General features: G+C 40.7%; 1 protein-coding gene across 1 annotated transcript in view; it reads right to left on the minus strand.

Annotated features, from left to right (window-relative positions):
• TNC (tenascin C) overlaps positions 1-23,776 on the minus strand; it is a 105,017-nt gene that overhangs the window by 76,333 nt on the left and 4,908 nt on the right. Inside the window, exon 2 of the mRNA XM_075260061.1 lies at positions 3,288-3,842. Within this exon, the coding sequence (XP_075116162.1) occupies positions 3,288-3,750 (463 nt within the window). The 5' untranslated portion in view covers positions 3,751-3,842. The remainder of the gene's footprint in view (positions 1-3,287; positions 3,843-23,776) is intronic.

Consider the following 23,776-nt stretch of genomic DNA (forward strand, 5'->3'; position numbering starts at 1 on the left):
TCCAATGGTTAACACCCAGTTGTCTATTTCTATATGAGTTTCTATAAGGAATAATAGAAGAAAAATACAACAAAGATCTCTAAAAATAATCATGTTTTTCTATTAATGGTCCCTATTGATGAAACCCTTTTCTTTCAACCATTGGAGTCTACTCAACTGGAACTGGTACTAAAAATCTGTACAATAAAATCTGCATGTAAACTATATCCAATAAAATTATTTGCTATGAATAAAATAAAGATGAACTGCAGATTGGCCAACATTGTTGTTTTATGGAGAATGCTACTATTACTAAACCAAAGGTGCCAGGATTTGTTCTCCTTAAGTTGACCGCCGTCATGCCCCTTGGGCCCCCACATACGGTTTATTCTCCTTATACATATTGCCTATATATATGCCATTGTGTAGCTAATGTTTATTGCCTAAAATGTTAACAGAAGCAATAAAGTTGTTTTTGTTTTAAAAGGAAAATAACTTAAAAGCAAAAAGTTTTTTGCAAATTATTCTCCCGATATGTACAACGCCACATTTCGCAATACTTGGGCTGTAAATGGGTGCCAGCTCGTGAAAACTTCAGTCTCAATTATCATTTCGGTTCCCTTTACTTTAAGGAACAATATTATTAGCTGATAGATTTTTTCCAGTTTTTTTTTTTTTTTTTGCGGTTACATCTAATGGCTCAAGTTTAGAGAGAAGTTATAAAAAAAATAAATAGTAGACGGATAATTATAAGATTTTACAAGAAGGGCTAACCTCCTCTTCCCTTATTACAAAACAACCGCATGCGTGCGAGGAATACGAGATGTTCAGCATCATTGTAATTACAGAGTAGTCTATAGGGAAGCCTGTAATATTGTACCAGGACAACTCTTCTAATAGTTTACCACTTAAAAGAGCAGCCACCAGAGATGAGGCAGACGTGTGTGGTTACGTAAAATCGCCAAAAACATAAAAGCTGAAATAGTTGCCTTAGACTTAATACAGAATCCTACATTGAATCTCCTAGACCCCAGGGAAGACTCTCTGACACCCCACCTACCATGTGTTATAATTCTCTGGTCTCTGAGCCCCCCTTGCCGTACTGGTTGTACATTCTACTTCTGCCCCTTTGGCTGTTCTATTGTTTTCTTTCTAATTGATTGATACATTTTGTAAGTCAATTAAAATTTGTTGGGTCTTTGAATGAACAAAGGAAAAATCTAAATCACATCTATATTTGGTGCAATCGCCCTTTGAAGGAGGAGTCCTGGAAGTGATGGTACGGCCCCCGCAGAGCCCTCATCTCAACATCATGCAATGGATTGGACCAATCCACTGGATTCTCTTCACATTCCTGACGTCGTTTCAGCAGCTACCCTGTGTCCAGGCTCTACCACCCCCAGGACTATATCTATTAAGGCTTTTTGGTTGTTCTGACATCATCACAACCCACTAAGGTGAGCAGACACTTGTCTGTGCATAACTGCAGTGTACCCTGAGATAATACATGAGGATCAGCTCAGTGTTTCTTTTTATCTCAACATCAACCAGTCTGTCTTGGATTGCATCAAGAGTATCCAAAGACAATCTTAAGATGTTTGGAGCAACCTCCCTGGCAAATTCCTTCAAAAACTGTCTGCAAGTGTACCGAGAAGAATTGATGGTGACACCAAACATTGATGTGATGTAGATTTTTCTTATGTTCATTCACTGTATTCAGTTAATTGACAAAATAGGACTTGTATTAAGAATTAAGACTTCTATTTTTGAAGGCAATCTTACTTTGCAGGATTTTCTCCACACCTGTCTAAAACTTTTGCAAAGTGCTATAAATAAAGCCATCTTCTATTTGTATCCTAGGAACTTAGCTGTGTCTGTCCTCTTCCTGACTCTTCTGTATCTGTCTGTAAGACAACTGGCTGGAGCAGCTGCCACTCTCCTATGCTCTGTATGTAGTAGGACAATAAGATTATTAACCGAACCCCCTTGTCTAAGTCATTCCCCTATATTAATCTCCAGTGCGGTTGAGCTGATCGGGATCCGATCTTTCTCGATCCCGATTGCTCAACCATATTAATGATATATACATGAATAGGGTTGAGCTGATCTTGAGATAATCTCAGCCCTCGTTCCTGCCGGGAAAAATCGGGAATTCCAATCGCAATCATGAAATTTACTCAATCGGTAATCGGAATCCGATCTTTTCCGATCCCAATTGCTCAACCCTAATCTCCAGCTGAAGATGGAACAGCTAGACACTGAAAAACTGTTAGGGCGTTTTTAAACTTTTTTTTAGCTCTAACAATGGTTTAAGGGACCCTTACATGATTGAGGTTCAGCTGAATTAACATTGTAGGAATGTATGTTTCTGAATGTTGCCCCATGTAAACAGTTCACTGAGTTTATCTTTTACGTGGCCATAAAATGTTTGCCCATCCACTACAGATATCTCAGTGGAAACAAGTGTTGGTACATGGGATTGCGGCAACAATTTCTTGTCCACCCAACCCTGCAGTGCAAATGTAACTAATACCAAAGGACAATTGACTTGCATATGAATAGAGATAAGCGAGTAGTATTCGATCGAGTAGGTATTCGATCGAATACTACAGTATTTGAAATACTCGTACTCGATCGAGTACCACTCGCTATTCGAATGGAAAAATTCGATGCAGAACCAGCATTGATTGGCCGAATGCTATACAGTCGGCCAATCAACGCTGGTTCTTCTCCTACCTTTAGAAGTCTTCTCCTTGCTGCGCCCCCAAGGCGTCTTCCAGCTCTGAATTCACTCTGCTAGGCATTGGGTATGGGCAGAACCAACTGCACATGCCCACGCTACAAGAAAATGGCCGCTTTGACTGTAAGCAGCCATTTTCTTGTAGTGCGGACATGCGCAGCCGTCTCTGCCCTGACCGATGCTTAGCATAGTGAATTCATTGCTGGATGACGACGCGGGGACGCTGCGCGGAGAAGACTTCACGGAGAATCCAGCCCGACCCTCACTCGTGGACTTGGTAAGTTCAGTTTGATCGAATGTTACCTACCCCTGAAACAAGCATTTTCCCCCCATAGAGTATAATAGGATTCGATATTCGATTCGAGTAGTCGAATATTGAGGGGCTACTCGAAACGAATATCGAGTATTTAACTACTCGCTCATCTCTACATATGAACTCTTAGCTCTCATAATGGGCCAGGAATCTACTCCTTCCATTTGATGATGTCAGGATGGCCTCCATCCAACCACTCTTTTATTTCTAAGCCAAAATTCAATATCTTATTGCTAGGGACTAAAATGTTCTCACCTTCAGCAGTCTGTGTATTAGAACAGCAGCCAGCCCCGGTCGTACACTGTTCTCGAAGAGATGACACAAGGCCTTCCAATTCTTCCAGCCTGCTTAGAAGGTCCTTAATATCTGGAGCTGCTGCACATCCACAAGCACGTCTTGGGATGTTGATGCGATGTGTAAAAACAATCTGGTTTTCCCCAGTTAAAGTGGTTTCTTGGTTATTGCTACCAAGCTCTGTCTGTGGCTTCACCTCATTTTCAGCTGTTCCTATAGGGTCAAGGTCAACGGAGCACAGGGAACCCATTGGAACTTTAATATTGTACACATGGTTAAAGACTACTGGCTGGTTGTCTTCAGGCAAGGTGACGTTTAAACCAGCGTCTCTTTTGTGTCGGATGACTTTTCTTATAAGTCCACAGTTCACTTGAGAACCCAGCATTAACAGAAGACAGGCAAACACCTGTATGGGATACCCCATGGCTGTGTCCTTATTCAATGTTGGTTTTTTGTGCTTTTCCTTTGAAGTGTCAGTTGTATGTAGCTTTGTCTGTTTTCTCTTCGGGGGTTATTCTAGAGAACAAAGACATACAAAAACAATGATATAGAAGAGATTAGCTAAGATAGGATGATTACAAAAAAAATCCTACAATAACCAGTGCATTAAAGAGTGAATTTTGTTATGTTTCAGTGAACTTGGGCTATCCCGTAAGGCTTCAGTGCCCCGACAATGGCTACATTCATTGAGAATTAATGACAATAATGTGCCGGGCTCATATTTCTAATAGTTATTTCTAACAGCATACCTCAATAAGGTTATTCTTGGCTCCCACATACCATGCATACATTTACATTGAAGGGAATCGACTGAAAGCCTATAATATAAACTCCTGTATGTGGAGAACATGATTACACATTTTCTATTACATTATCCCGCTTGGATTTTGTTCTGCCTCTGTTATTTAAAACACCTTTGTAGTCATGTATACGTTAGACAGATTTATTTCATATAAAACATATATGGCGCCAGGAAGCCGCCATCATAACTCTATGTCTTTGATATATAATTCTCATATGACGCACATGCATAAAAGCTTTCGTTGCTGGGGACTGAAATGGCCAACTGGTAGGATATATATATATATATATATATATATATATATATATATATATATATATATATATATATTAGATCCAATCCCATTTCCATGTCAGTCCATGATGGCAATAAACATCCAAACCCCGATATACGATTTTGTTGACCGAAGCTTTCGTTTTACACCTGAGCATACTGAGGTCCATCTGTTATCAGGGCAATCTTCGCCATACAATGAGGTCAGTATTCCTGTCTGGTATTTCTTTTCATTAAGTATAATAATGAAACGCGAGACAGACCCTTGAACTCTTTGTATACATAATAAATAGGAAGACAATTCCGGCAGGTGAAAGGGATTTTTCCCTAGTGATCACTAAACTCTTTAACTCGCTTTGGTGTTTGCTCAATAATGAAACCTTCTGACCCTATTAATTGGATGAAGTTTTAGGAATTTATTGGTTTTGTCCTATGTACAGCTGACATAAAAAAAGATACAGCTCCGGTCTGAGAGTGGGATTTGTTCTGTTTTTTTTACCCTTTTGTTTTGGTACCAAGGAAAAGGAACTCGAGAAACATTTTAGAATCCTGTTATTTTAAGGATAAGTAGATCTCAGAGGGTTTGTTTTACAGTGTATTTTAAAGAGGACCTTTCACCATCTCCACTAACTCTAACTCCTTGCATTCTTAAATAGATGCCATTGCACTTATTCCAGTGCTGTTGGAGTTTCTTCTATGCCCGAGCAATCATTCCTGTTTCAGCACAGTTAGGCTAAGTTCATACAGAGTTTTTTGGTCCGGAACCAAAAGCCGGTAGCCGCGACTGAAAGCTGGAGCACTGCACTGGCATCCAGCCGCACACTTCGCTCCGGAGTAGGCCCACTGAATGGACCTAGTCTGGAAGAAGGGAGTGTCTTCAGGCCAAATCACGAGGCGAAACAGCTTGAAGAATGAGCATCTCCCAGAAAAAAAGGCTTGAGTGGCTCCCATTGATGTCTTTTTGGTCCGGATTTTGAGGCGGACACGGCTTCAAAATCCTGACCAAAAAATCCTGTCTGAGCTTACTCTAAGGCTCTCTATTGTCAGGTGAATGGCCTAAGACTATTTATTCCCGGGACGACCCATCTGACACTCAATAAGCTAATCTCCATATTGGGTTAAAAATAACAGCAACGATTGCTCAGGAACACGGGTATAGAGAAAAAGTTCCCACGGCACCAGAGTCAGTGTAGTGAAGCCTATTGAAGATGCAAAGGGTGGAAGTTGGCGGAGAGGGTAAAAGGCCCTCTAGATGTTTTTAGAGTACTATAAATTCTGCATAAAATTGTTTAACAACCTGAATATGACAGCTATTTCTCCAATCCAGCAACTCCGCTTTGCACATGTATGATCTGCTCAGTCAAGCATGCATGTAGTCTGGATGGCAAATAGATACCTCTATCACTAGGTTATAACCCCGAGAACTAAAGGGCATGCTAAAATTCAACCCCATACATATTGGATACTCAACCAGTCCAATCAAAACTACGTTTTTATAGTCTAATGTGTATCACCACCTATAGTTCAGTAGATTATTGGGGGATTGAGTGCAGTGACTATTATCTGGACCATAAACTGAGGCCATATTGCCCGGGGCATGGCTAGCCCTGAGTGCTGGCTCCTGAGAGATCTACAATAAGCCAACATGCCCTGTCCTGGAAAGGGCATTTACTAGGGTTGAGCCGATCTTGAGATTTCAGGATCGATTTTAAAATCCGATTTTCAATCATTTTCCAGCCGATCGCGATCGTGAAATTTGCTCGATCGCTGATCGGAAACCGATCTTTTCCGATCCTGATCGCTCAACCCTAGTCAATGCTTCTCTATGGGAAAAGTCACTTTTAGGGTTGAGCCGATCTTGAGATAACCTCTGACCTCAATCGCAATCCTGAAATTTACTCAATGGCTGATCGGAATCCGATCTTTTCCGATCTCGATTGCTCAACCCTAGCATTTACATAATAGACTTTTAATTTTTGCTATAAGTAAAGTGAAGGAAGTACAATGCTGTCACTACCACAAGAGAGAGTTCATTTTCTATGACTTGAAACAGACGCCAATGGACATTGGTTGCATCAATAATACACTTATTTTTTAAGGTTAATGGGTGACATACTGAAGCAAGAAAAAAAATAAATATTAATTTGTCCTTAATAAGAAACAGGAGGCTCCTGCATCCCATGCTGTGTGTCTGCTTTATTGAATCCAGCCTCATATACAACAATCTGACGTTCAGACCCCATACAATGGCTGAGTCTTTCTCACGCATCCAAATAAGACCGTGCCATTGTAATGAGTTATAATGTCACATTACTGTCTATGGTACTGGATCAGATAAAGCCATGTTACTCTTTGGTTTACAGGTTGGGCACTTTCGGACGCATTTCTATCCCCTTCACTCCTTGGTGTTTTCTTGCATGTTCACTTGTCTCTAGTTTTTGTGGATCGGTTGCAGAACACTAACCCAACTAACATAAGGAAAAAGAGGAAATCAGATTCTTGTGCGGAGAAAATCTGAGTTAGCTTATTCCTTAGACTTTATGACTCCTGAGGAGTCTTCAAGGCCAAGTCTCTAGTTACTTAGAGATTTATTCTACAATGCAGCTAGAAGTATTGGATTGCAGTCATATTTTCTATATATTATTCAGATCTGATTAATATTTGCAATACATTAACACTTTCCTATACCTAGTATTCCTATTATAGTGATATCCGATACAGCAGCCATATAAATAGAATAAATAGAGTGCTATTCGGCATCTCCCATTTCCTACGTCTCCTACTATACTTCAATATGTAATAATATGTAGGCACATTATGATATTTATCTTGCACAGAACCTGGTTTACAGCCTGTATTACAATCTAGAGCTGAATTCACATCTGAACTACCTTCAGCACTGAACTCTCCTAGCATTCTCTATGAGCTCAATGTGTGCGTAGCACTTGGTCTGGGATACTATACAGTCATCAGATGAATGACTAATCGCCACACTTCTTGGCTACTTCACTAGAAGAGTGTCAGATGACAAGTAGCGTTGAGCGATCGGGATTGGAAAAGATCGGATTCCGATTGGCGATCAAGTAAATTTCACAATCTCGATCGAAATTCCGATCCCGATCTTTTCCAGCGGGATCGAGGTCGGAGGTTATCTCAAGATTGTCTCAACCCTATTCATGTATATATCATTAATAGGTTTGACCGATCGGAATCGGGAAAGATCGGATCCCGATCGGTGATTGAGCAAATTTCACGATCGGGATCAGCTGGAAAATGATCGGAAATCGGATTTTAAAATCAATCCTGAAATCTCAATATCGGCTCAACCCTAATGACAAGTTTATCAAATTTCTAATAGCAAGTGACAGTAGTGTGAATGGAGCTTCTAGTGTAGTCAGGATTGGTACAAGGCAGGGTATAACAAGATTTGGATCCAGATGCAAAATTGGTAATGGGGCCCTTTTACCATCTAAAATGCTGGTGTCTTTTATGTCGTAGAGTATTAAGGAACGCTGGACCTCTGGGGACTGTGAAAATTGTTGTCTTTGCACCCACCCCCTATAGCTTTGCCCCCGGGAATAACTTAATGGGGTTCTAAAGGTGTCGGTTTCCAATGTGTGGAGACTGGTCCAATAAATGATACATTGTAGTTGGGGGAGACAGAATTAATTTTGCACTGGGGTCTTCATAGTATGCCTATAGTACAAAAAACATGAGACCCTCACAAAGTTACTCAGCATTTTTGTAGATGACGTCTATATATCAAGGGTATCATTGTCTTCAATGATCCCCTAATTCAGCCGTACAACCGATACTTTGTAGCTTAGGCTATGTTGATTCTCAAAAAAAGACAGTACAGTAGACGTTTGGTAGAACTTCGGCACATTGTAGGTTCCAGCCTCTGTAAATAGGAGGTATAATTTCCTTATTTATAAATATCATTTTCGAGCTATGGAATTCCCAACCATGGGATGTGGTGTGCGCAAATTCACTAAATGGGTTTAGAAATCTTTTCTTCCAGGAAATTACGTCTGTGGTTATAATCAGTAAATACCATAACTGAGGTGATTGATCCCAAGAATTAACTCAATTGCCATGTACAGAATCAAAAAATCATATTTCCCCCAGGGAGCCAATTGGCAGATGGTTTAGAGCATATTTGTCTTGCCTTCCTTTACATCAGTAATGCCAGAAAGTAAGAAACAGATTGATTTTAACTATCGGTTAGACATTTCTAAGGTAATTTTCTATATACAAAAAATAAGTCGTAGGCTTCTTTGCAATCCTATGGAAAACATATTGTAGATAAATGAAAATTTCAGCTCTACTATATCTGTGTATGTAAGAAATAGAGTATATGTAAGTTAAAGGTGAGGTCTGACATTGGTTTTTCACCTACTACCTCGTTCCTTGACACTATTTGTAGAGTCATTGGTATTCTGGAGATTGCCAGGCTAAAGATATTGTTCACTCCTCCTAAGGATAAATTGATAGGGGTCTGACACCCCCGCCAATTAGTTCTTTTCAGCAGTGGATACATAGAGAATGGAGCAGAAAGCAGACAGCACCCCATGTTGTGGTCAACTGAGTCACTGCAACTTAGTTCCCATTCAAGGGAATGGGAAATGTCCTACAAGACCCTGTTCTGGTCACCACAGAGAGGACAGAGCTGCCTGCTTCCTGCTCCATTCTCTGTGTATTGGCTTTTTGAGAACAGCTGACTGGTGGGGGTTCCAGGTGTTGGTCCCCCTACCGATCTGATATTGATGATCTCTCTGTAGCACAGTAAGTAACCAACATTTTTAGCCGCGGGGTTGTCTCGTGAAGGTTTTTCTCAAAAACAGCTGTTTGGTGGGGGTAACAGGAACCTGACCTGGGAATTAAAGGGTATTAAGGGCAATGGGATAACCCCTTTAATCACACATTGGTTATCTAGTAGATTTCTACTTTTTCTATACTTCATGTATGGCTGATGGTAGCAATCTCATAATTGTCGAACAAGGGGAACACTGATGTGTTTGTCACTTGACCCTTTGGCTTATAGCAGAGGAATGACAGGGCTGATGGAAATTTCTTGAATATAATAAAGTTAGTTTATTACATAGGCAGTTTATTATATAGCCCCAAGCATGGCAATGTATACAAACTGGACTTTCTTTGTCTAATGCCTAATTTACTTACAATACAGATGCCAAAGCAATTGTTTGCAGATGGTTCACTTTTCCTTATGGAGAAGTTTCTCTTGTGCCTTATATCCTTATTATGTTCTAAGGTCTGTTCCCTATGGAGAAGTTTCTGTTGTGCCTTATATCTTTATTAGAGATGAGCGAGTAGGTATTCGATCGAATACTACGGTATCCGAAATAATTGTACTCGATCAAGTACCACTCGCTATTCGAATGGAAAAGTTCGATGCAGAACCAGCATTGATTGGCCGAATGCTATACAGTTGGCCAATCAATGCTGGTTCTTCTCCTACCTTTAGAAGTCTTCTCTGTGTAGCTTCCCCGTGGCGTTTTCCGGCTCTTCATTCACTCTGCCAGGCATTGGGCCTGGGCAGAGCCGACTGCGCATGCCCACTTGTAGTACGGACATGCGCAGTCGGCTCTGCCCAGGCCCGATGCCTGGCAGAGTGAATTCAGAGCCGGAAGATGCCGCGGGGACACTGCATGGAGAAGACTTCTCGGAGGATCCAGCCCGACCCTCACTCGTGGACTTGGTAAGTATAATTTGATCGAATGTTGCCTACCCCTGAAACGAGCATTTTCCCCCCATAGACTATAATAGGATTCAATATTCAATTCGAGTAGTCGAACATTGAGGGGCTACTCGAAACGAATCTCGAATCTCGAACATTTTACTGTTCGCTCATCTCTAGGGTTGAGCCGATCTTGAGATTTCAAGATCGATTTTAAAATCCGATTTCTGATCATCTTCCAGCCGATCTTAATCCCGATCTCTATCGTGAAATTTGCTCGATCGCCAATCGGAATCCGATCTTTTCCGATCCCAATCTTCAACCCTAGTCAATGCTTTTCTATGGGAAAAGTCACTTTTAGGGTTGAGCCGATCTTGAGATAACCTCCGATCTCGATCCCATTGGAAAAGATCGGGTCGGAATTCCGATCGCGATCATGAAATTTACTCGATCGCCGATCGGAATCCGATCTTTTCCGATCCCGATCGCTCAACCCTACTCATCTCTAATCTTTATACATGTTGCAAGTTCTGTTACAAGATCAGACGTTGTCTTGCACAGTGCAGTATCTACCCTCAATAAGTGACACTAGAAAAGGCGCTTTTTTCCATTCTGCTACTTTGTATACTTTTTTCTTAGGAAGCATTGCCTGACTTGTAAGACGCCCTACTGTACTTCAGTTTGTAGAAGTAGGAACATCCCCTAAACCCATTTGGAACACTGTGATATTCTACTATTCGGCTAATGAAACACAAAGTGATGTTCCTAGTAAACATCTATTATAGCGCGTCTCATAGTGCTCTCCATTCCCACATAAAGTCCACCATCTCCATATATTCCTCCTGTCTCTCCTTTCCTCGGCAACCAGTGTCTGTTAATAATTTCTATTCTTGCAGTGACCTTGTGGGAACCAAGGGAAGAAAGAAGAGATCTATAGAATTTTATTTCACACAATGTAGTCAAGGACAGAACGACTCGGAGAGGACTGAGTTTGATACATGACCAAAATGCTAAGAAGGTCTTTGGCCACAGTTGTACTATAGTGCACCCAGTCACCCCATGAAATGTCACTGGATATATTTACATCCCAATCTAATAATGAGATGCTACTGAAGAACCTCTCTCCTTATTAAATCCACCAGAGATTTTTTTTTTAGCAGCTTTCCATAAATGATGAGCCGCACACCCCGGCAATATCATGATATTTTAGAAAACAATCAGCTGCCGCAATAATTGATGCGGTGGGGGGTAGATTAAATTAGGATCTATGGCTTCCTGTAATGGCCTGCGGGCACTGAGCTGTTTCACTTCATGCTAATTGCTTTTAATATCACAGAGTAGATTTATACGAGCCATCGACATTTGCATGAAATAAAGACTGAGGAGGTATAAACAAAGTATGTTCCCAATTTACCTAACCTCCTGCTGGACTTCCCCTCCAGAGTAATGACATTTCAAGCTGCTTTTTTCACTGCAGTCTTTTTCCAACAAGGAAGATAGATTTCCTAACAAACATCTGACCATCTGGCTCCCATAGCAAATGCTGAAATGGATAAGGTTGGCTAACAACTCACCTTTGTTCTATCGAGTGGGTTATAGGCATGCTACATGATGTGTATCTATCTATCTATCTATCTATCTATCTATCTATCTACCTGTACGAGTGTCTGTCTCTCATCTATCTATCTATCTATCTATCTATCTATCTATCTATCTATCTATCTGTACGAGTGTCTGTCTATCATCTATCTATCTATCTATCTATCTATCTATCTACCTGTACAAGTATCTGTCTATCATCTATCTACTATCTATTGATCATCTATCTATTCATTGGTGATTTGTTTGTTTTACTATCCTGATGACTTTGTATTACTCATGTACATGGTAAAATGTGGAGCCTTTTAGGTGTCCATGTTGAATGATAATCTATAATACTCCATGTTATAACATAAATGGTGTCAGTAGAACCACCTCAAGATTAATGCTGGGAAGACGAAGGAGATGGTGATGGACTTTAGTAAGTGGAGACATGCTCCAAATCTAGTGGACATCCAAGGGACAGGCATTGAGATAGTCAAGACCTAAGTATCTGGTTGTGCTCCTCAATAGTAAGCTGGACTGGGCTGATCACCTGGATGTGTTGCACAGTAAGGGCCCCTTCACATGGAGTAAACGCGCATGTATTTTGGCAAAATACACGTGTAAAAATACACGTGTAAAAATAAGACTCCCATTGACTTCAATGACATTTTACACGTGTATTTTGACGTGTATTTTTTATGTGTTTTTCTACACGTGTAAAAGAAAATGCCATTGAAGTCAATGGGAGTCTGATTTTTACACGTGTATTTTTACACGTGTATTTTTACATGTGTATTTTGCCAAAATACACGCGCATTTACTCCGTGTGAAGGGGCCCTAAAGGGTCACAGCAGGCTCTACCTGCTCAGGAGCTGAGGGCCTTTGTAGTTCAGGGGTTACTTCTTAGGACCTTTTTCAACTGTGTAGAAACATCAGCAATCTTCTTCGGAGTGGTGTGCTTGGGGAATAACATACCAGTCAGGGATATAAATAGACTTGACAGCCTGGTTAGAGGGGCCAGCTCTGTCCTGGGGAGCCCCCTGGACCCAGTACAGGTGGTGGGTGACAGAAGGATACTGTCCGTGGTGACCTCCATGCGGGAGAACAACTCCCATCCCATGTATGAGCCTGTGATACCACTGGGCAGTACTGTCAGTGACCGACTGCTTCGCCCCAAGTGTGAGACATAGTGTTATCGGAGGTCCTTCCTCCCAACCGCAGTCAGGATGTATAATCAACATCAGGCTAAGTGAAGATCACTCTGCACAGAGAACTAAATGATCCTGAGTCTTTCTTTTCTTCTTAGTTGCTATGACTCCTGGTATCTTTTCTATCTGCTATTCTGAGCTTGTATGTGTCTTTCTTGTAATATATTACTGTATTATCCATGCTTCTGTAACACATTGAATTTCCTTATGATGGGCCCAGTAAAGGATAATCTTATCTTATATCTGTAACACATAAAAGCCATGTTGATCCAGAAAAAGACAAATATAATGACCCTATAAAATAGGCAGTAGAATTTGCATCGTCGTCCTTCTCTACTATGGCCATGGCTTACGCTCCTGTCTGGGCAGTAGCTGCACAAAATTTATGTAGTATCTGTGTGTTCCTATTGGTTTTCAGCCAGGTACTCAAGTTTCCTCCCTAGTCAGAAGATGTACTAATAAATTATGTGGGTGTATATGGTAAAAAAAAAAAACTGTAAGCTTTTTCCATGAGTAAAACTGGATATAAATATCTGTGGGGTAGAGACATAGCATGCCTCATTACTAAATATCCACCTACACAACACACCGACATTATATTTCAGCAAGTACCAGGGCTCTTTGACATAGAGTGCCAAAGATAGTTAACAAGTGACAGAAATACTAAATATATTCAGTCAACATCAGAGCGCCGTAAAGCATCGCTCTAGGAATCAGACAGCAGCTGCCTGACATTGACCTCTAAGAATTCCTCCATTTTGAATAACCACCCTTGTAATTTCCTGACAGGCATAATGTCCACCTATTCTTAATTCATGGCCGAAATCACTAGTTTCTTAGAAGGTGAGAATGATGTGCAAAAAGTTACTAAAGAATTCGTGCAGACTCCCAAAACCGAGGGGTAGGGAAGCATCATTTCCTTTTTTCCAAACCATTTTCCATCTGTGCAATGCGTTACTACTGACTGCGGTTTACCAAGAAATCTGCCTTCTAAAGCACAAAGAAATTGGATGAAAAGTGACCACATCAGCAGTAAAAAAAAAAAAAGGAAGATTTCCTTAAAAAACATTTCTACTTTTTAGTCTATGCAAAACGAATTAGTCGAAACGTTCCGGCGGTAATAAGTTAAAGACATGGATGTGGGGAATCTGAAGTTTAATTATAAGCATTACGTCCTCTATGGGGATGAACTGTCACATCATAATGGGAAAGGTCATAAATAATATTTTATGGCTGGAACTCTGGCTCTTCGGTACAAAGCTATGAAGAAGTAATCGTAGAAATATAACCATAACCTATTAAACGTTAGAAACAGAACATGGATGGAATATATTAAATGTATGTAATAATGGAGTAAAGACAAAGATTTATCTTACGTAGTTACATAGTAGGTTGAATAGAGATATAAAGCCATCAAATTCAACCCTTATAAACCCAATTTGATCCAGAGGAGTGCAAATGGTGGAGACCCATACTTGGACAGATATCTGGATCAACATTCTGCATTGATGCCAAGATGGGATGGAATTAGATTAGAGATGGGATTGAACTGGTTCAATCCAAACCAAAAGTGCTTTTGTTATACTCAGGGGTCTCTTCATATGCTGTAGGGTAATAAGTGGAAGACCAGAGAAGATGTGGTAAAAATTTGTTGATACTCATCTTTCCTAATTAGAGATGAGTGAACAGTAAAATGTTCGAGGTTCGATATTCGTTTCGAGCAGCCCCTCAATATTCGACTACTCGAATCAAATATCGAACCCTATTATAGTCTATGGGGGGAAAATGCTCGTTTCAGGGGTAGGCAACATTCGATCAGATTATACTTACCAAGTCCACGAGTGAGGGTCGGGCTGGATCCTCCGTACAGTCTTCTCCTTGCAGCGTCCCCGCGGCGTCTTCCGGCTCTTCATTCACTCTGCCAGGCATCGGGCCTGGGCAGAGCCGACTGCGTACTACAAGCGGACATGCACAGTCGGCTCTGCCCAGGCCCAATGCCTGGCAGAGTGAATGAAGAGCCGGAAGACGCCGCGGGGAAACTGCACGGAGAAGACCAATCAATGCTGGTTCTGCATCGAACTTTTACATTCGAACAGCGAGTGGTACTCAATCGAGTACAAGTATTTCGAATACCATAGTATTCGATCGAATACCTACTTGATCGAGTACTGCTCGCTCATCTCTATTCCTAATGTTTCCTATTTCCCCTTGGGAGATGGCACCTGGTATGTTTGGTCCTCTTCAGTCCTCTTCCAGCCTCTTATGTGATGTTATAGGTTCCAGAGGACCACTATGGCCTGTGATTGGGCCTTTATCGTTAACGTGGGGCGTGGCAATGTCAAGATGCTTGATGACAGTACACCCTGAGACCCAACCAGTCAGCAATCCCTCATCGGAAGATGACCAAAGAGGACCAAAAATTCAAAGGAAGGTGCATAAAATTATTGTCCATGTTATCCATTCTTTGTACTCTGAACTGTAACACTATTAGGGTCCATCCACATATACAATTCATGCAAATTCTACGGTGAATCCATGGCAAAATATTTTATTGCAGATTTTTCTAGAGATTTACAGAAAATGTAATCCGTGGAACTGACATGGTTTACAATTCTCACCACTGGTCAGTTTCCGAGTGGATTTGTTCAGCAACATATGGATGAGACTTTTCGAAACGGTACCCACTTTGCTGCTACAGTAATATAGTGCAGACTTGTATGCAGAGTGAATATTGTCTAGTAGCAAGCCAAATTCTGACCTCCCAAGACATTCCACAATTATTACAAGCCTTGTGCTACCTAATGCCAGCACACCACCGAATGTGCCCCATACTAATAAGTAAGGTTGAGCCAATCTTGAGATTTCAGGATCGATTTTAAAATCCAATTTCCCATAATTTTCCAGCCAATTCCTATCGTGAAATTTGCTCGATCGCCGATTGGAATCCGATCTTTTCTGATCCCGATCGCTCAACCCTAATAATAAGTAACAATTTTTGAACCAATTGTCCATATCTTTCTCTAGTACGACGAGAGAAAGGGCTTAGCTTTGACTAAGTACCCAATTTTCCAGGCAAGTTTTCTTAAATTTGCTTCAATTTTCTGAGCCAGGTACTAGAAGGAACTCTGGAAGGGTGACAATGGGAGTCTCGACTTTTCCTTTCGTACAACAAATGCGATGATGAAAGTTGTGTCTCAGCTTATACAATTTATCTGGTTAGTGCAAATTTGAGATATTTGTACTTATATTTGATATCTTTCTTGTTTCTTTTGCGCTTCTTTTGCTTTTTTTATGTGGACTTTATCTTTGTGAGAAAAAAGTTCTCGAAATCATTAGATGACTTGTTTGCTTGTCTTGAACATATTGAAAACAATTACATGTATTTCAGAAAGAACAAAAGAATTGCATTATACAGAATGTCATACAAATAATGCGTTAGTCATACTTAGAAGCTTTGTAAAGTAGACGGCTTATGAAGACTTATGTACCTTCAATTTTTTTGACAATTGAGGCCTTAATGGCAAAATAATTCATCTGTTACCTATTACAAGCAGTGTAACAAGAAGGGGAGGGGGCACTCTATGGATACAATGCCCAGTAACGTAAGACAGACTGGTTTGCTGCCAGAGTTTCATAACCTTGTGTATTCTCCCTCCCAACCCTCAGGCCGTACACTCTCTAACAAGAGCGTGTGTCTTTATTGCTTTGCGGTATGTGTATTGTGTAGCACCTCTTGGCAGAACCAGACAAAATAAGTTGTTATGCTTAGAAATATGAGCGTGTGCTGGGAATACCAGACTCTGGCTCCTGCTTCTGTCTTATTGAGTGTCTTGAATGGGATTACTTCTTATGTTTAATGATATATATTCTCATTGTGGATTGTATTGGAAGATACAGGGCTGAATCTCAATGCTATAGTGACAGCCCATTCATAGGCAGCCGTGACGACTCTTGTCCCAGAAGTAGTCAATAGAGATGAACGAGTAGTATTCGATCGAGTAGGTATTCGATCGAATACTACGGTATTCAAAATACGAGTACTCGATCAAGTACCACTCGCTATTCGAATGGAAAAGTTCGATCCAGAACCAGCATTGATTGGCTGAATGCTATACAGTCGGCCAATCAATGCTGGTTCTTCCCCTACCTTTAGAAGTCTTCTCCGTGCAGCTTCCCCGCGGCGTCTTCCGGCTCTTCATTCACTCTGCCAGGCATCGGGCCTGGGCAGAGTCAACTGTGCATGTCCGCTTGTAGTGTGGGCATGCGCAGTCGGCTCTGTCCAGGCCCGATGCCTGGCAGAGTGAATTCAGAGCCGGAAGATGCCGCGGGGACGCTGCAAGGAGAAGACTTCTCGGAGGATCCAGCCCGACCCTCACTCGTGGACTTGGTAAGTATAATTTGATTGAACGTTGCCTACCCCTGAAACGAGCATTTTCCCCCCATAGACTATAATAGGGTTCAATATTTGATTCGAGTAGTCGAATATTGAGGGGCTACTCGAAACGAATATCGAACCTTGAACATCTAATAGTTATCTATGGATTCCATTTTCCACCATCTACATAGAGCTCATTCATTTCTTAATATAACTTGAAGATACGTCCACACTGGACCTACTTTTCAACAAATCCTTGGCGAACTTTGGATTGCATACGTTACTTACAGATTTAATCTGGATTTGCTGGGGAAATGGATGAAATCCATAGTAAAAATCTGCAGCATAAATTGAAAGTTGAACCATAGGTCATGGATTTTTTTATGTACTTCTGAACGAGATTTGGAAGAATTTGTTGCTATAAGTTTACGGAAGTGTACGGTCGGGGGGGGGGGGAGGGGTGCTGCTCATGGCCCAATGGCGCACATATCAAGTCAAAAGTGTGCTGAATTCAGGGTCAGTGAATTTTTTCCCTGAAGTGGGGCAATTGGCATATGCCTCAGGGTCCATTCACATGGAGGAAAATGGTGAGGAATTTTGGTGTGTAATTTCAGCTCTGAAAAAAAAAAGCCTCCCATTGAAGTCAATGGGAGGCTTTTTTTCCAGCCCTGAAATTACACACCAAATTCCTCACCATTTTCCTCCATGTGAATGGACCCTCATGTTTTTTTTTCTTTAAGTAAGTGAACTGTGCTCTGTACGACTCATGTAGGTTGAAGGGGATGGAAGGGTTAGGGCCATCCTGTTTCAAGTGTCCACTCTACCTCAGGGGTCCACATGCGCATCCATCTGCTCTCATGTACTCCAGTCCATTTGTGTTGGAACTAGCATTCAATGACAGTAAAACTGAGTACACCCCACTATAAAAAATAGGTTGTGAAATAAACAGCACAGATTTTTGGGCCTAAAAAGACATGATGATAAATAGTGGACATTGACTAAAGTGTCGGTGTGTAAATCCTACAAGCAATGGACATCTGAAACGCACAATTCTAAACCATCCCCAGATGTAACGGAGTGTATTAAGCTTGGTATTAATAATAATAAATGTATATTTAGCCGTTTTCCTACCATATGCAGCTTCATAGATATGTATGCAAATTTGTCCTCGCTCATGTGGCAGATGTATCCCACCCACGCTATTTGATTATCCATATTTCTAAGAAAATGAGATTTGGCATACTCTTCATTAGAAATGGTGCTAAACACATATCTCAAGAAATTACGCTCTAGTTTGGAATGTGATGATAATTTATGGAACTATGAAGATTCAATTTGATTTCACTGCACAGCGACAATTTATTCACCATAGACAGCGAAATAACGTGTTTCTACTAATGGGCACAATGACGCAGATAAGTCTTTACTATTGGCTTTGAAGGTCCATTTTCAAATAGAGGGTAAAAAACTTCCCCCCAGGTTTATGACGGTTAAAGGGTTTGCCCATAGGTATATTATTAAGTCTCTTCCTTTAGGGCAGGGGTGGGGAACCTTCAGCTCTCCAGCTGCTGTGAAACTACAACTCCCAACATGCTCCATTCACTTCCTTGGGAGTTCCAAGAACAGCAGAGCAAGTATGCATGCTGGGAACTGTAGTTTTACAACAGCTGGAGAGCCAAAGATCCCTGCTTTAGGGTATGTCATGAATAGCAAATTGGTGGGGCTCCAACTTCTGGGACCTCTGACGAACTGGCACAATTCCATATATTTAGAAATTGCAAAGTTCATTAGCTTGAATTGAGCTTGCAGTATCTTCCCCAGTCACTACACAGTGTACAGAGCTGTGCTATTTGGGGCTCACTGCAGCAGTTGCAAACAGATGGTTTACAGGGGTGAGTTGAACCCCACCGATCTTCTATTGATGACCTTTCCCAAGAAAAAGATAAGACAGAAGTTTTCTGTCTTTGGGCGACAAATCCGTAGAAAGAATGCATAAACTTGTATTTTGAAAATGGAAAGAATTTGGGGTATGTGGAAGCGCTGTAATATAGAAATGGAAATACCGTACTAGAACTAGACGTGACATCATGCAACCACCATTAGACATGTTAATAATGCAATGAATCTACTCTTATATGTCTGAAGCACAGTTATAGTATCTTTAAGTGCAGGACAATATAGGATCACTTGACATACTTTCACCATTTATACCTGAATATCCAACCTGCATGCTAAAATATCTCGGGAATGTGTCTATTGTTTGGCCAGTGCATTTTATAACTGTACAAGTCATGGCCTCCACATCCGAGTAGTAAAAGTAACATTGTGGGAATGTGATAGATTGTCCATGGGTTCCCAAGATCTTCAAGTGCCTCATCTCATGGGTAGAAGACACTGTAGTAGTATAAGTCTCATGAAAAACTTTTGATCAGGGTCAAGGACCATTTGCATGATGCAAAGATCTGCCAAAGGAATGTCTGCAAAAAAACAAACAAAAAAACATATACAGGGCAAAGAACAATCTATAGGAGGGGCAAATGGACACCTTGACCTGTAAGCCCTCGTCCCACCGGAGGCTGTTACTGTAGTGGAAGCACAATAGTGCTAAAGTTAGAGCACCACAATTTGGCTGATTATTGCCATATATACTCGAGTATAAGCCGAATTTTTAAGCACAGTTTTTGTACTGATAAAGCCCAGCTTATACTCGAGTCAAGCAAAAAAAAAAAAATTTCAAGTGGGGAAAAAAAAACAGTCCTGAAGCTCAGGGAAGGGGCAGACAGACAACCAGAACACCCCCTCCCCTTTCCCAGCACCAAGCAACTACTGCACCCAAAAATCATTTTAATTTTTGAAATTTTCCAGTAGCTGCTGTATTTCCCCCCTAGGCTTATACTCGAGTCAATAAGTTTTCCCATTTTTTTGTGGCAAAATTAGGGGGGTAGGCTTATACTTGGGTCGGCTTATACTCGAGTATATACGGTATGTTATATGATGTGTTATGATGTATGCTTACTATGCTATATGTGTTATGTATATTCTTACTTTAATTGGTACAGGCAACATTCTACTACTTTTTGGAAGCTTTATTGCCCAATGGCTCCTCAGAGGTAGAACATACAGTACTGTTGCCTGTGAGTTGTACCATAAGAGAGGTTGCTTGTTACTCTCCAATGGTCTGATGTCGGGTATCTAAGGGCCCATTTCTGTGCTTTTGAAAAGTGGGCTTGCTTGGAGCACAGTTTGTAGGAGTAGAGGACAGCTAGGAGTGGGACCAACTTTGTTAAGCTATCTACAGCTTAAAAATATAGCCTTCTACTTGCCACTTGGCTAATTTGGGGTGGTTCTTCAGAGGAGAAGGCAATGTGGAGGCATGTTGACTGGAGAAGGGGATCCTTAGTGTCACCATTACACAACCCTGACAATTGCTTATCCCGGGTGTCCCGCTACTTACAAGCCAACACTGGAGCAGCATAAAAGATGTGCGATCATTGGCATCACGTCTTCCCATATAAGCGGGGGACGTGTTGCTAACAATAATGTAAATGAACAAGTATCTCAATGATCATTGATTGTGAATGATAGCTAATGTGACTGTTCATTACAGAATATTGCCCTGGATAGAGGCATCCAACAAGCGCTGAATGAAGTCAATCCACGCTCATTGCGGGCAGTTTAACACCCTCATAAAGGGGCCTTGAGAATCAGGATATATACAGGGATAAAGGGCTCTTGTGAGAAGGAGAAACACTCAAAATAGCCCAAGGAGATGTTGGAAAATACCAAATTTTTCACAGAGGAAAGAAGCAATGAACACATATAGTAGTAACAGTGGTATGGAGGACAGGTCTAAGAATGGCAAAATGTCTCAATAACCACAGATGGACTTCTCACCATGTAAGAAAGATCAGCACTGTCACTATCTTCATTGTTCTAGGCCACCCACAGAGCTCTCACACACTGTATGCAGATGGTATCTGTGTGAACATGCTCCTACAGTTGTCTTCACTTTTAATTCCCTGGCTCAGGATGTCTCTAAGTAGGTGCCACCAACGAATGTTAAACTTTGAAGTAGTTTGAGGATGAAGACATCATCATATTATTCTGAATTTTAGGTAGGTGTCTGAAACCCATTTTTCACTCATCAATTTACTCTACACTATTCTGGATATGCGAAGCATTTTTATTCCGGGAGCTCCGAAACTTCAAAGTCATATGTGAGTGATAGCTAGTGATATGGCTGCATACCAATGAAGGTCTCCGGCACATAGGCCATTCCACAGGGCTCTGTCTCTATCATATGGATGGGAAGCCTCTCATAATCAGGCTGCCATTAAAATAAATACTCTATTCATAGAAGAATGGAGTCACCGTAATCACTCCAGAATGTAAAGTGTTAACAAATAGCACTGAGGAATGTGACTAGTTATAAGTGTGTGTGTAATATATATATATATATATATATATATATATATATATATTTACATTATTCTAACTAATTACATTTCTTTATGTTATTTGATGTTATTAGAAACAGTCAACAAGCGCTGGGTGATTTCCGCTCTGAAGTTTGCAGAATTTAGAGTGCATATGTCTATCTATCCATCTCCTATCTATCTATCTATCTATCTATCTATCTATCTATCTATCTACCATCTATCTATCTCCTATCTATCTATCTATCTATCTATCTATCTATCTATCTATCTATCTATCTATCTATCTCCATCTCCTATCTATCTATCTATCTATCTATCTATCTATCTATCTATCTATCTATCTATCTATCTATCTATCTATCTACATATATATGATACTATACTAGGGAGGAACCAATCAAAATAGAAGAGATATTACTCTGCATTCAGTGCAAAAACCCATTTCATGTGTGTCAATTTCAGGTGGTCCTGATGTATTAAATTTTCATGTGGATTTCATGTATAATATATTACTATACTAGCCAGAGGACCTGACTTTGCACAAGTATATTTCATCTTTTGTTAGTGTAGTGGCTCCGTACGAATATGTTAGTTGCTATGGAGAGCTGGTGTAAAGCTGTGTGTATGTGAAGACTGAAGAACCTGCGAGTTTCCATCATGTGATCATGTGTATGTCAGTATGGATATCAATGAAAAACCTGCCATCAGTTGTAAGGCTCTACTACATCTCTGCATACAACTCTGCTACATTTCTACATATGCACAACATACCCAACTCTCCTACATCTCTACATACCCAGCTCTGCTACATATCTGCATACCCAGCTTAGGACATGTTACAGAACTGGCACCCACTATGGTACAGCACCATTGTGCCCTAGTAGTCAATAGAGACCTTAGCACTCATAGTATGGCCCCCTTGTAGTCACAGCAGTTCCTTGCTGCTTCTCTCCCTGGAAGACCCTGTAATATCTCCCTACCATCCATAACATAGGCCCTGAATTTCTAGAAAGTCTTGTAGACAATTGTATAATTTAACACGAAACCAGACACAGTTTCTGACACAGTGGACTTGTCCTTAAAAAACATAAATAGGGAAAAATCTGTTGAATCAGGTAATTCTGCCTGTCTGGCCAAAGCCTAGAATGTAACAATGTGGCATCTCTATAGCGGGCACGCTTTCTGCTTACTACATGGGAAATAAGAAACACGTCTAGAAGGTGCAACCGGGCCAAAGACATCACACACCCAGAAACTCATGTTTTCTTCCAAGTCTTTAAGCTTCATTTGTGAAATGACTCTTTCCATTTTCACTTGCTGCTTCACTTCCAGGGGCAGATACATTTTTATGGAATTCCCATTCACGGTTTATTCCTTTTTTCCAGAAGTTCATTCTTCTTTCAAGCGGATGTCAGAAATGATTATTTCAGGCACTACAGACAGACCTTATAGCTGCAAATGACTGTGCAAACATGTTTAATGTCATTCTTCTCCAATGCTGAGGTTGTGAGCTGAACATATATACACTTGTCTTCCATGTCAAAGAGATTTCTGACAAATTTAGCAAAGAGAAATTGGATATATATAAAGGAAGATCAAATGTCTGCAAGTCTCCGCTACTGTATTCGCTGCTCTTACAAAGCAAGTTCTTAAGAGGAAGGTGGATCAGCTGTTCAAACAAAGTTACTTCTGCTTTTCATGCCTTAGGGATATGACTTGCAGACACTTGCGGGACTAACCTAATTCTTATGCAATGTTCCTTGTAGCAGCAATAAAATGAATGAGAGTGTTGGGAGATTTATAAAAGGGAATATACAAAGTAGTGATGTGTTGTAAAACTATTTTAATAGGGGTGTCTAAACCTCACACATGTAATGCTACGCCCTATAGTAATTGTACATAGTAGTCGTACTCTGACAATGCATAATGCCGTATACTACTCAACAATGACATCATTCATTCTGCAGAAAATACAGAAATTCTCATAGGGCAGTAGGTAGACAAACACCATTATGGTGTAGGGACTAGTCTAAAGTTGTATAGTTTCTGGATATAATGGAATTTCATAAGT

Source organism: Leptodactylus fuscus, chromosome 11 (assembly GCF_031893055.1).
Source record: "Leptodactylus fuscus isolate aLepFus1 chromosome 11, aLepFus1.hap2, whole genome shotgun sequence".
In the NCBI taxonomy this organism is placed as follows: Eukaryota; Metazoa; Chordata; class Amphibia; order Anura; family Leptodactylidae; genus Leptodactylus; species Leptodactylus fuscus.